At 35.6% G+C, this 13,311-nt stretch overlaps 1 protein-coding gene across 6 annotated transcripts in view; it reads right to left on the bottom strand.

Annotated features, from left to right (window-relative positions):
* The window catches only part of METTL15 (methyltransferase like 15), an 83,058-nt gene that overhangs the window by 35,306 nt on the left and 34,441 nt on the right, over positions 1-13,311 (bottom strand). For all 6 annotated transcript variants that reach the window (XM_033006850.2, XM_033006846.2, XM_033006849.2 and 3 more), the window contains one exon: positions 11,859-11,995. In XM_033006850.2, the coding sequence (XP_032862741.2) occupies positions 11,859-11,995 (137 nt within the window). The remainder of the gene's footprint in view (positions 1-11,858; positions 11,996-13,311) is intronic.

The following is a 13,311-nucleotide window of genomic DNA, read 5'->3' on the forward strand; positions in this document are numbered from 1 at the left end:
TCGATTTTAAGCCCTTAGGTGACTTGTTAGCAAATGATCTGGAAATAAAAAGTGACGCAAAAAGCTGCGTAAATCCTTATTAATCGTTAACTCACTCTACCTCCAAGCCACCTGCAGTACATCTTAAAGTTGATTATGGGACAGAAAGACGTCAGAAAGCCAAAACACTGAGAACATTCTGGTTCCAGTTAAAGGGTTCACGTTTTTTCATATAAAGCTCTACTGAAACTGTCAGTCAAGCTTAAAATATTCAGAGTTTGACTAAAGCACTATAGAGACATGTTAAACCTATGACAGGTTGTGACTGGATTAAGCATTGCAGCAGGGAAGAACAAACAAAATATCTTGTAAAAGATTTTTTTTTTTCTAAATCCAAAAAATTAAGAAACGCCCCCTAGCTTAATAACTGCTTTCTCACACTAAATGTTGTTGACTTAGACTATGATCTAAACCAATAAAGATCTACTTCAGGTTTTTTCTTTAAATCATGAAATTATAAAATAAAGTCAAATGTAAATATCCAGTCCCCTCTTACCTGCACAGAAAACCTTCCAAGACCACACGCTACTTTAGAGAGGGTCTTCTCTTCTCACTGAACCTTGAACCACAAATCTTTTTCTCTAAATCTTATTAGAGGTGGTAAAGAAACAAATCTGTCATTCACTTGCAATTTTACACAGAAACCTTAAAAAAATCCCCCCAAAACCTCAAAGAAAAAACCTCAGAGTTTGGTGTTTGACAAAAATAATTTTCAACTTATCATGAAGTTTCTTAATATTTACAGCATAGATTTATTGTGGGGTGGGGTTTTTTTTATTTTGTTTTTGGTTTTTGTGTGTGTGTGTGGGTTTTGTTTTGTTTTGTTTTGTTTTGTTTGTTTAGGTTTTTTTTTAACATGGATACATTCAAAATGGCTGCAAGTCAGTCATGATTTGAGAATTTGTCAGCATTTAAGATCACAGTACAGTGATATTTTTAAAAGAAATAGAAGAATTTGACTGAGTCCAGCTTCACCTCTAACAAATATGTTATCTATTGAGTTTAAGCAAATCTGTCAATGAGAGTTGATTTAAATTAATCTTAAGAGATTATTTTAGTAATTCACGTATTATGCAGGTTATAGTATTCCTCTTCTGTAATAGCTTTTTAAGACAAAAATGTAAATTACAATTCCATTTTGTCAAAGGCAATTTAAACTTTACAGTACTGAGTATTAGAAATTACATTCATTTTATAAATTAAAAATGTAATTAAACTCTTCATGAATTTATCAGAAATGGTCTTCCATATATTTATTAACATACGATCTGCAACCTCACATTCAGCTGCTTTCTGGGAATCAGTAAATTTTCCTGTATTGAAAAGAAAAAAAGATTACAACAAATGTAGAAGTACATGAAAATTGGACAAAAGCTGTATGTTTACACAGGAGCACCAAGCAAGAAGGTTGCATACAGAATTTGGACATGTACAAGGCTAAGGGATCAGACGACAAATATCTGAAACTGTTGAGAGCGCTGGCTACTGTTATCATGACGACACTTTGTCAACTTTAAGACATTGTGGTAATCAGGTCCCTGATGACTAGAAAAAGGTCAGTGCCACAATAGCTTCAAAAAAACTGTCAAGAAGGATTGTCCAGAGAACTACAGGCTGGAAGACCTCACCTTCATCACTGGTGGAAATGAAGTAAGTCCTCATGGAAACCACTCTCCAGCACATACAAAGCAAGATGAAAACAGCCAACATCTATTTATTGAATTCAAAACACTCCTGACCTATCTAACTGCTTTCTAAGTCAAAGTAACTGGCTCTGTGGATACCAGGTTAACAGTAGATTTAATTTGATTTTAATACAGCTTTTGATTTTTTTTCTCTGTTTTCTTGGTACCCAACACGAAAGGCACAAATTGAATATATGGGCAAAAAGCTGGATTCAAAGGCTACTGGTACAATGGATTAATGTGTGACTTGTACCTGGAAGTCTAACAGGAGAGATCTTCCTTCGAGAGAAAGCCCTGTCAGAAATGCCAGGAAATGTCATTTTAAGTTGAAAACTTAAGCAAGATTCTGTAATTAAAGTGTATACACTACATACGTGGCTGCAGAATGAAGGGATAAACGCATTTTTGTGTACCAGAATTTTACTATATATTAATCTATTTCTAATAAACTTGAAACACTGACTCATAGAGAAGCTTCCAGATTGGCACCCAAATATTGACTTTTCTTTCTGTAGTTACGATTAGAGAGAGGAGAGGACAAGACATGTTTAGTTCTGCACAGTCTTATTTCTCAATGTTCAATATCTTATTAACTACAAGAATTAAAAATAGAAACACATCCTTTTGAAAACAAGAACTTCCCCTGATTATACAATGAGATTCAGTTCTTGTTTCTAGCCTTAGTAAGATAAAGGTCTTCGAGACATGAAATCGCTGCACAGAAAAAGCACAGATTTTTTAAAAGTTTTAAAAATATAGTAGAATTTTGGTTTATTTATATTTCTTTCTGCAATATATCTGAATTTATAATAAAACTAGTGTCTCAGGCAAACAGCTATGAAAAAGGACATCCAATTAATATCAAAAGCCTACAGGAGCTTCTTTTCCAGTCCATCTGTTACCTGCAAGTTATTCAAAGAAACAGAATTCAAGGTTTCCTTTGGACATAGCCATGATGCCCTGTGTATCAGGTACAAGACCATGCAAAACAAAGGAACAGATAAGACCAGGAATACCAGCATCTTCCACACCTGCTGCTTATTCTACTAATTTGCCCACAAACTTGTAGTAATCCAGATACCTGGGAACCAGAATATGGAAATGCCCTATCACAAGAATGATGTGAGAGGTCTCATCTACTTTGTACTATAAACCACAGTGGAAAAATCCTACCTTAAGCGTACTGTAAAAATAATCCTATTTGTGGGGTTCCCATTATTACCATGATAAAGAATACCACACTACCATTAACCTTCATACTTGGTCTTTCTTTAACTACTAGTTTTGACACATATAATAGATTCACCTTGGGAACCATAATTCTCTGCATAAGAAGAAAATTTCATGTTATATACACAATTTTTTGTTAGCTGGAACTAAGAAATTGCCCTTTGTATCAGTTTCCATGTTGCTCTCCAAATTCCCTCTAAGTGAAATGAGCTTTGCTGCATCAGAATGTTTCACAAAGTGACAGTATTGATTATTCAAAATGAGCCCATATTTTTGGTCCTGCTAGTTGGAAAAGCAAACTGCACACTCAATTCTGATGTGACACAGAATTTTTTTATTTATTTAGAAGACTGAAAGGTACCAGCATAATTTCATATATTATTAGATTCATATAGTCATAGATTCATATATTCATAGATTAAATATTACTACATGCCAGAAGGTCGCATCTTAAGATTAGGGTCACCAAGTGCTAACATCCACTTCTTTTAACAAAGGCAGACTGTGAGAAGGCTTGAATTCAGTTAAGCTCTTCCACTGCATACTTGGACCATCACACATCATTCCACCTCAACCTGGAGTGTATTGCAAGGAAGCAAAACTCATTCAGATGCTCAGTCAACTGAATGAAATTCTTGCCTTGTCCTTTGTGGCAAATCACTCTGTTCATTAGGAACAGCTTGTAGTCATGATTGAGATGGAGGATGAACTACTACCTTAAACTGATGGAAAACACAATAACATGCAACATGTCTTCAGAAGCGGTGGGAAGAGATAATATAGAAGTGCATTATGCCTTCCCTGGTAACAGAAAACTTGGCTTTGTAAAAGCTGCTCTCGCAGTTTCACAGAAATTGGTTCCTAGTTTCTTTCAAGGGGCAAAGGTGCAGGTTTGCAGGTCCCCGGTAATCACTGGAATAAAAACCATAATGGTGCTTTCCCAGAGATAACAATGCAATGCCTTGGGGGAAGGGAGTGCTTCTTATCCTCCTCTTTCCCTTCCCAGCCTAGCAGGTAGCACAGATCATCTTGAAAACGAATGGCCAATCTGGATATCATCATCAGAAAAAAATTGTTTCTGTTTTCCTGATTCATATTTAAAAATATAAGTTTCAGCAGCCTCTAACTTCTCATGATCAGTGTAAGACTGTAAAAAATACCAATATTACATGCTGTTTCTGCTGTTGAAACATGACATTCTTATTTCTTATAAATCTGTGTGTCTCAAGAATTAAGCCCACATACTAGTCAATATTGGTTTCAAACATTTGCACCATTCAGCGGTGACAAGGCCACAGTAACTTCCATTCAATGTTATACATGTTTTCTCCACCGAGGTTTTACACAGAAATTCTCTGAAATCTCCCTACCCAAACCTTTGCTGCTTCATCAAGTTAAGTTGCTGTATTTTTCAGGCAGCCAAATACAAAAGCAGCAATTAACTGTCCGATTTTACTTTAAGTCCTTTGAATATTCTGCACAACACTTGGCACAGCTGAGTCACAAAGGCCAAAATCAAATTAAAATGCAAATGATGTTTCTTATTATTATGACAAGAAAAAAATAGAATTATGTAGTTGAACTCAGAGTAATTCATTTTTATGGTCTCTGTCACTTATATGCATAATCCTAATGTATCTAAGATAATAGTATTTGAAGTACAGTGACTCAATCAGAAAAATAATCTGAACTCCAAATAACTTCTCTATACATTTGTGTATTTCATACTTAGTTAAGTGTGAACCTCAATACTGATACAAAAATATGTGGACAAGTATTTTCATTTAGTTACCTGCTTTCCTTTTATAAAATCCAAAGAACTAAATTATGAATCAGAGGCTATCAGCTTTTGTTTATTTGTTTTAGTTACTTAGTATACATGTTTAGCTTAAATACCAACACAACTTGACCTTCTCTTAAGTAATAAGCACCTTTTTGTCCACACATTTGTATCATCTCCAACTTCACATGAAAATGATGGAATCTTCGCCTCTCAAAAATTATAAACTATGTACTGATGAAATATACTTTTGCCTTTACTGTCTGATACAAGGAGAGTATACGTCCTCTTGTTTTGTGTAGTGCCTCGATGCCTCCTATTGTAAATGTGTATGAAAGTAAGCTAAATACACAAATAGCTAAATTGACATAGCTAAATTGACAAATAGCAATCTAAAATACTAATTCCTGCTGAGAAATATGAAGATTAGCATCTTCTCAATCAGACAAAAAGATCTGTAGACAACTAGCAGTCAGCTGCAAAAAAACTTCAGACTAGAACCTATGTTCCCATCTCTTTTCTTCCTCTTCATTGAAAAAAGCAGAATCTTGAGTTTTGCTGCTATGAAAAATTATAAGAAAATATTGCAAGTACTACTCTATCAGCTTCCTTTAAAAAACACTGTTTATTTTTATAAACACCAAACTGGCTTGTTACTTTAATGGAAATATAACCAGAACTCAACTGTTCAGCTATAAAAAAAAGAAAAAGCTTTAAACATTTATAAAATATATTTCTGATTTTTTTTTGACACATACATTTTAAAATGTTTTTAATTAGAATTTAAGTTCAAAAAAAAACAGAAAATGTTTTACATGTATTTTAGTAATGAAATGGTTACAAAGGTAATACAAAATACCCAAGTCATCTAAATATCTGTAAGAAACTTTCTCATCAAAACCAAGATGGAAAACTGGCTGAAAGGAAAAGTTGATGTCTCCTTTATGGATCATATGAATCAAAGATTATTTCAGCATCATAATTCCTTACTTGAAAAAATAAAGACATTTGTTCCTTTTAGAAAAAAACTACAACCCTAATTAAGCTTCACAGAACTGTCCTCAGAAACACTCTGCATGTAAGAGCTATAACATTAAACTTTAAAGATGTTCTGAGCACTTGCATAAAACACTGATATAGATGATTAAAAAAAAAAAAAAAAACAAAACCACAAACTATATAACAGACATGTCTGAAACTACTGCTCGTTAAAGTAACACCTGGCACTGCATTCCATATGAAGTTGACCTAGCAGGTCTATATAATGTCCTTAAAAACAGATTAAGGATCTGGACATTTGTACTGAAAAGAATTACAAATCACCCACTTTCAGCTCCAATTCCTTAACCAACACCTGGAGTTTTTTCTTTGTTTTAAATTAGTTCAGAAGCTTCTTATCCCTCTTAATTAACTTAAGAAATAATGTTCTTCTTCATTTCTTGATCACTATTTGTGGTCTAAAAGCTGGAAAGTAGTTAAGCTGCCTGGCCAATACTTCTGTTGTTGAAAGATGTCCAAGTGAATTTAGAAACACATCTAGATTATTATATTGACTGCCCTGACCTAGCAATATCTCAGAGAGTATGCAGAGGCCTCCAGCCATACTGCCCAAGTTGCAGAAGGCAAAGGCAGGAGAGTGAAGAACTGCCATTCTGGGAGAATGAAGAACTGCCCATCATAGGAAAAGATCAGGTCCAAGACCATCTAAGGAACCTTAAGATGAACAAGTCCACAGACCTGATGAGATGCATCCATGGGTCCCAAGGAAACTGGCAGATGAAGTGGCTAAGCCACTATCCAACCTATTTGACAAGTTCAGCTAAGTTTCTGCTGACTGGAAAAGGAGAAACATAACTCCCATTTTTGAAAAGGGAAAAAAAGAAGACCTGGGAAACTACAGACCAGCCATTCTCAACTCTGTGCCAAGAACGATGATGGAGTGGATCCTCCTGGAAACTGTGCTAGGGCACATGGAAAATAAGTAGGCGATTGGTGACAGCCGACATGGCTTCACTAGGGTCAAACGGTGTCTGACAAATCTGGTCACCTTGTATGACAGGACAGGGTTACAGTGTTGGTGGACAAGGGAAGAGCAACTGACATCATCTACCTGGACTTGGGCAAAGCATACAATGTTGTGCAGGTCCCAGCACTGAGCCTTGCTGAATCTCATACAGTTGGCCTTGACCTACCATTCAAGCCTGTCCACATCTCTCTGTAGAGCCTTTCTACACTCACTCAACACTCCTGACCAACTTGGCATCATCTGCAAACTTACTGGGAGTGCACCTGATCCCCTCATCCAGATGACTGATAAAGATCTTAAAACAGAACTGGCCCCAGTACTGAGCCCTGGGGAACACCACTTGTGACCAGCTGCCTGCTGGCTTTAACTCCATTCACCACCACTCTTTGACTTGGACAGTTTTTTACCCAGCGAAGAGTACACCCGTCCAGGCCATCAGCAGCCACTTTCTCCAGGAGAATGCTGTGGGAAACGGTGTCAAAGGCTTTACTAGAGTTCAGGCAAATAGCATCCACTGCCTTTCCCTCCAAAGTTGACAAGGTTTTAAGAAAGCAATAAAAGGGTCATGTTATAAAAGAAGGTAAAAAGTAAAAGGGAGGAGAAACAATTGTTTTAAGTAGACTCTTGCAGATGTTTTGTACGTCTGGAAACTTTGAATTGGGCCCAAATTTGAACCAAGAACTTGATTCACTGAAGGTTCAGACTGCATGTATGAAATCAAGCAAAGGTTTCTAGTCATTCTGAAACCTGCACAGCTGGAACTTCAGCAACAAGAAATAGAATTTTTATTCTTTATGTTTTTATATGGAAATGTATTTGGGTTTGTTATCCAAATAAAACTTTTAGGGAACAAAACAGATGACAGAAACCCACTATTTTAATATAACAGCATTTAAAGGTCTTTTTAGTGCTCGCACTTGCATTTTCCACCTCATATTTAAGGCCACTCTTTTATCTATGTTGTTCATATTTGAGAAGCAGCCAGGTGTTGACATACATGGAGAATTCTTTAGTAAGAAATAATGCTGTAGGTAATTAACTTACATGTAGTCAATGCACCATTAAAATGAATATGCCTTGATTGCACACTGTTAATTGTATCCCTCTATGCACTACAGTCAAAAGTTAAATATCAGACTAAATAGATAACATATAGCAGCAAAAGCATCAATGTATGATACACTCAGCTACAATTCACAAGCATGTAAAATAAGCTTATTGCAACTGAAAAAAGTTCTGTTTTCACTAAAATTGAACAAAAATATTTGTTTTCCCCAGAACATAAAACACACAGCTGATGGTTCTATCCCACTTTTTCTGTAAACTCAGTGTAACCCTGAAGCAAAACCTACAAGCACCGTCACACCTCAAAATTACTTTAGAACTACAATAAAGTGGTAGTTATTGTATAAGGAATTCTATACTATTTATCCTTACTTTTGTGGCACAACTTCTTACTCTGCTCAGAGAATTACAAAGAAAATATTGTCTTCTCTGCGTAGGCTTTGCATAGGTTTCTCGTACTTAAAAGCTTGCAGTGATACTGATTAATTGCCAGATTTCAGCCACCTCTCTAACCTCTCCCTTTCAGTGGGCGTGAAAGGGTTTACTTGTAATATATATTGCTACTGACTAAATTTTATCTTGTTCTCCTGGATTCTCAGCAGCAATTCCCAAGTTAGAGGCTTCCCCAGAAAGCACGTCAAAGGATTCCCACCCACACACTGAATATCTAACAGGCCCTGACCCATTTTTTCCTTATTAAAGCAGCACTACATATTTTAAAAAATAAAAATAATAAACAGAGAAGCTAAATGAATGCAAGAATTGCAGTTGGAACATTACCCTCTTCAGATTTAGATATGACAAAATCACCACCAATAAGCAAAGAAATATATTTAAACTACAAATATCAAATGTATTTTTCCTCAGTGTTCTCATTCAGTAACTTATTACTCCAGCTGTCTTTCAGCTAAGTACAAAAAGGACTTAATTTATTAGTTCTGAATATAGAAAATTGCCCTAATTTAGCCATACCTACCTCCTCTTCCAACCATATCTTTCGGCATACTTCTGCAACTTGAGCTTTAGTAATCTCATAACTCAGTGACGTAAGATAAAAGATGCTTAAAAAATGAAGCCTCGTAGTGAGTAACTGTTAGAACTATATGATTTACTAAGGTTATTAATGTTACCTAACCAGAATAAACAACAGCAATTAACACAGAATATTTAGAATTGAAGTTTTTTTGGTAGGATTGACTACTGCAAATATTACTGCAAGACTCAAGATCCATCATGTGGTTGATATACTAGAATTTATTAACATCCTCAATTAAACAGGTATAATATTCTAAAGTAGAAATAAAATGGCAACAGAAATTTCAATTGATGTATGACTTTGAATTTGTCCAAATTTGCACTGACAATTTCAGACACAGTAGGAACCAGATTTTACTGGTTACAGTTGCATAACAGCCTTTTCCCCACCCTTGTGCTGTCACCTCTAAAAGTGAAGCACTTCAGCAAGTCAACTAACCTCTTCCCAGAACAGTAATGTTAAACAGAATAGGGAAAAAAACCCTAGCACAGAAAAACAGAGTTTATATTTTTGTGCTTCAGTTCAAGTCAGTTACCTCTACAGCTGTGCTTCTTACAGAAGGGACAGGCCTTAATTTCTCTCAGTTTGAACTGCATGCAGTCATTGCCATTTTTAAGGTAACACAACTATTTCTGTGGCTCCCTGGTGAACCTGGGAACTGTTTTACCTGAGAGTAGATCTGACTAGATAAAGATGTCAACTGGAATTCCCTGAGCTTTTGATGCCAACACAGATTTGAGTTAAACTGATAAAATTATGGTAAAATATTTATTTTTGAGACAGTGCAGAAAACAGACAATAAAGCCCCATAATATTAGATCAACCATGTTTAATGAATTCTGAAAGAGAATATTCCATTCACGAAAGGCTCCATATCTCCTAAATAATTCCTTTATACTTACAACTGATTTGTAAGCAAACCCTAGCTTTACCTGTTATTTATAATTGATATATCTCCTCCTTTGTTCTTTTAATTTAACAATGCTTTATGCAACTGACTTCCCAGGGAAAGCAGATTAATAATGAGCATATATACTATATATAAACATTCTTTTACCTTTTCAGCATAAACTATTATGAAAAAATTATATATTTACCTTCTGAAAAAGGGCCCACCTGTTCTTTCCAGTAGGAAAGACGGGATATGTGGGAAAACACCAAAACAAATAAGAATATTGCTCTGTATCTTACAATATATATTCAAGTAGCATGCAGTCATCTTTCAGTGATTAAGACTTTTCACTAACAACGCTGTTATTTCAGAATCCACTTCATTCTAATGGTAACTTGCATCTGTAAAGGTGGACACTGCCATATCTGGAGTCCACAAAACCAAGTTCATATGATTTTATGAACAAAAATAGGAACTAAGATACCTCTTTTGTTTATAAAGCCATAGGAAGTTACATCAACTGTAATACGATATTGACCCTAGCTCATCACAAACATTAGCAAACAGAGAATTAATAATGTCAATCATTGGCAGAACAACCACCAACACCTGTAAGATCTCTTCATCCATCTGTAAAATAAATTTCCTTCACAGTCAGTATTGCATAGCATACTTTACAGATCAACATATATTGGGTCAGAGGACTATTCATGATTGCATTACCTTGTGTGAATGTTTCTGAAAATTTTTAGTTGACAAGATCAGCTTTAATTTGGACTACTTTTTTTTTTTTTTTTTTTAATGACACAAAGAATATAAAACTTTAAAACTCCCATGACATAGGGTGGAACATGTTTGCAGGCTTAGTTTAAAAGAAAATGGACTTTCCTTGCCAGTATTGTCTACACTGTTCTGCCAACAAGAGCATTCTCTGGAGAAATAACAGTTGAAAGAGGAATTCCACAAATTTGTAAGTATATACTCCATATCACTTCAATCCACAAAGAATTGAAAATTTACAGAAATACATTTAAGCGGTCTTTACAGAGTAGGACAACTAGAAACTGAGCTATGCTTTCTTGTCACATGCTTGCATTTTCCCACTGGCCCTCTGACAATGGCACTTAAAGAAAGGAAAGCACAGTATAGCCTCTTCTTGTAGAAAAGGTGAAGAATACCTTCTGTATAGCTTGAACTGTACTGCAGTCTTAGAACTCCTTTTTCTGTGGGGAAACATGACTGAATAACCAAGTGTTTATCTGCCTCTTCCAGTTTTCTTCTTATTGGAAAGATTTGCTTTTCCTCATGTAAAAACTCTTGAAATAAATAACGTTTTCAACCTGACAGAAAGTGTCCTTCCTACTTTCCCTAAATTTCCCAACTATTAATTATTTCATTTTGTATCTACATATTTTTACTTCTCGGTGAAATTTTAAAAAATAGCACTTTCTGAAAAGCTTATATTCAACTCTACATATTGCACACTTCTGCATTAATATACTCATGCTCTGACTGGGCTGCCTCTTGAATAAAATAAAGGAACAAGAACTTTGTCTAACTAAAACAATCTAAAAATTTTATTTAGCTATTGTTCATTTAGCAAATTCAGCACTCAAAGAAACTGTAGCACAAGCTTTACACAGAAATAGTAGCTTATTAAATTGTTTAGCAGTTGCTGAAGCCAGTGGCAAAACTAATACCGAATCACATTTATTTTTTAATTAAAATATTCAAAAGCCATATTTAAATTACTTCATTATTAAAAAGTATATTATTCCATCATTTTTTGTGAAATATTTACTATAAACTGCATGTTTTCGTACAACTCTGCCATTAGACCAGACAAATCTTCTGTAAATCAATTTTTAAATATAAAATTGGCTACTTGACGAATCCTCAAAATTAAACCTCGGGAGAACTTGCATGCAAATACTGATGAATTGAATTGGATCTCCTGTTTAACAGGGTACATACAGCTTATAATCATATTCTAAAATAAGCCATTAAAACCATATTAAAACTATAAAAAGATATAAAATTGTGTATATAATACCACAGTATCAACCTTATCTCAACCACATTTAAGACATGAGAAGACAACTTACGGGTATGATTCTGAAAGCTGCTGAGCTATTTTATAAGCTGTGGGGTCCCTGTCTAGTGCATATACTGTAATGTCGCTGGCTTTCTCCAGGAGAGCTGTAGTATGACCTCCGGCTCCAAACGTCATATCAAGGAAATGCTGCAGAGTAAAAAAGACAACACCTTTACCTTAGAACAGTAATACTCCAACTGTTGATATAAAGCTTCTTTTGCTAATCTCATATGCTGGAGGAAAACCTATCATTCAATACAGTCACGATGCCTTGCTGAAAATACTTTCATATTTTGTGCAGAATTGAAATCATGCCAGAGTAACCTTTTTAGGGGTTGTGACCACCCCTCCACCCCCCGCCAATCCTTCCAGAACAAAAGGATAATAATTTGGTACAACCAACTGCAGCTTTATACTCTCCCCGTTTCCTTACATTCTGAGTTTAGAGGAAAGCCACTCATTTGACTGCTTTGTTTGGACTTGCTTAATTTGATGGATACAAAGATATATAGGAACGGGGACTATAGGAAGTAATCAGCACCACCTGCTTTGTAAGAATGTGTCTAAAAGGAAGGCTGATGTATTGTGTATCAATTAAAAGAATTACATTATCATAGTTTCATACCACAGATCAAAGTGTGATGGCAGCACAGGCACATATATATCCTGTCTGGGACTAACCTATCTAGCACTGAAAATCGAAGTTTTCAATGCAGTACCATTGATTTTGAGTTCACAGTGCAAGGACAAAGCTATGTATTTAGGTTAGCAAGATAGAGCAGAACTGGGCTTCAGCATATCTTCTGTACCATCACTTCATGTGTTAATTAGGTGCAGGATAGCATAGGAATACCCACCTTAACAGCAATCCCATTTCAATCGCTGATGTGACATACTCTACAGGCTTGAGTTACATCTTTTGACAAACAATATGTATTTCCTTTCTCCTGAGGAATACTTAATGCCCATGAACATACACCACGTCTGTTTTTTTGGATACACAAACTAAGACTGGAAGATTTTTAGTAATACCAGGTAGACACAGTCACCCTCTCCAGTCTTCTGAACTAAAACTGATGACACATTCAAGAAGCTTTGAATGCACTGACTAAAACATACATCGGTACAAATTCAGCACATTAAAATTGGGCATTATGCTTTATCTCATACTTGAGAAGGGTGAAAGGGTCATCAAATTTCACACAGAGATCAGGTGACCTCAAAAGGCTGATTAACTCCCAGCCACATCACAAACAAGAACATCTGGAGCAAATGGCTTGCCTGCAAAGAAGGGAGACTGAGGGACTGGTATGCAGCAGAACCCAACAAGAGCAAGGAAGGAAGAAGCAGAAGGGCAGCTGAACTAAGACTCTGGAAAGGTGAACACTGCTCTCCTGACAGATCTGCAGTTTCTGTAGGCTCATTCTGGAGACATTTCTGTAGTCAGAGTCCATCTGACCAAC

This window comes from Tyto alba, unplaced genomic scaffold, assembly GCF_018691265.1.
Source record: "Tyto alba isolate M040663 unplaced genomic scaffold, T.alba_DEE_v4.0 Super-Scaffold_8, whole genome shotgun sequence".
In the NCBI taxonomy this organism is placed as follows: Eukaryota; Metazoa; Chordata; class Aves; order Strigiformes; family Tytonidae; genus Tyto; species Tyto alba.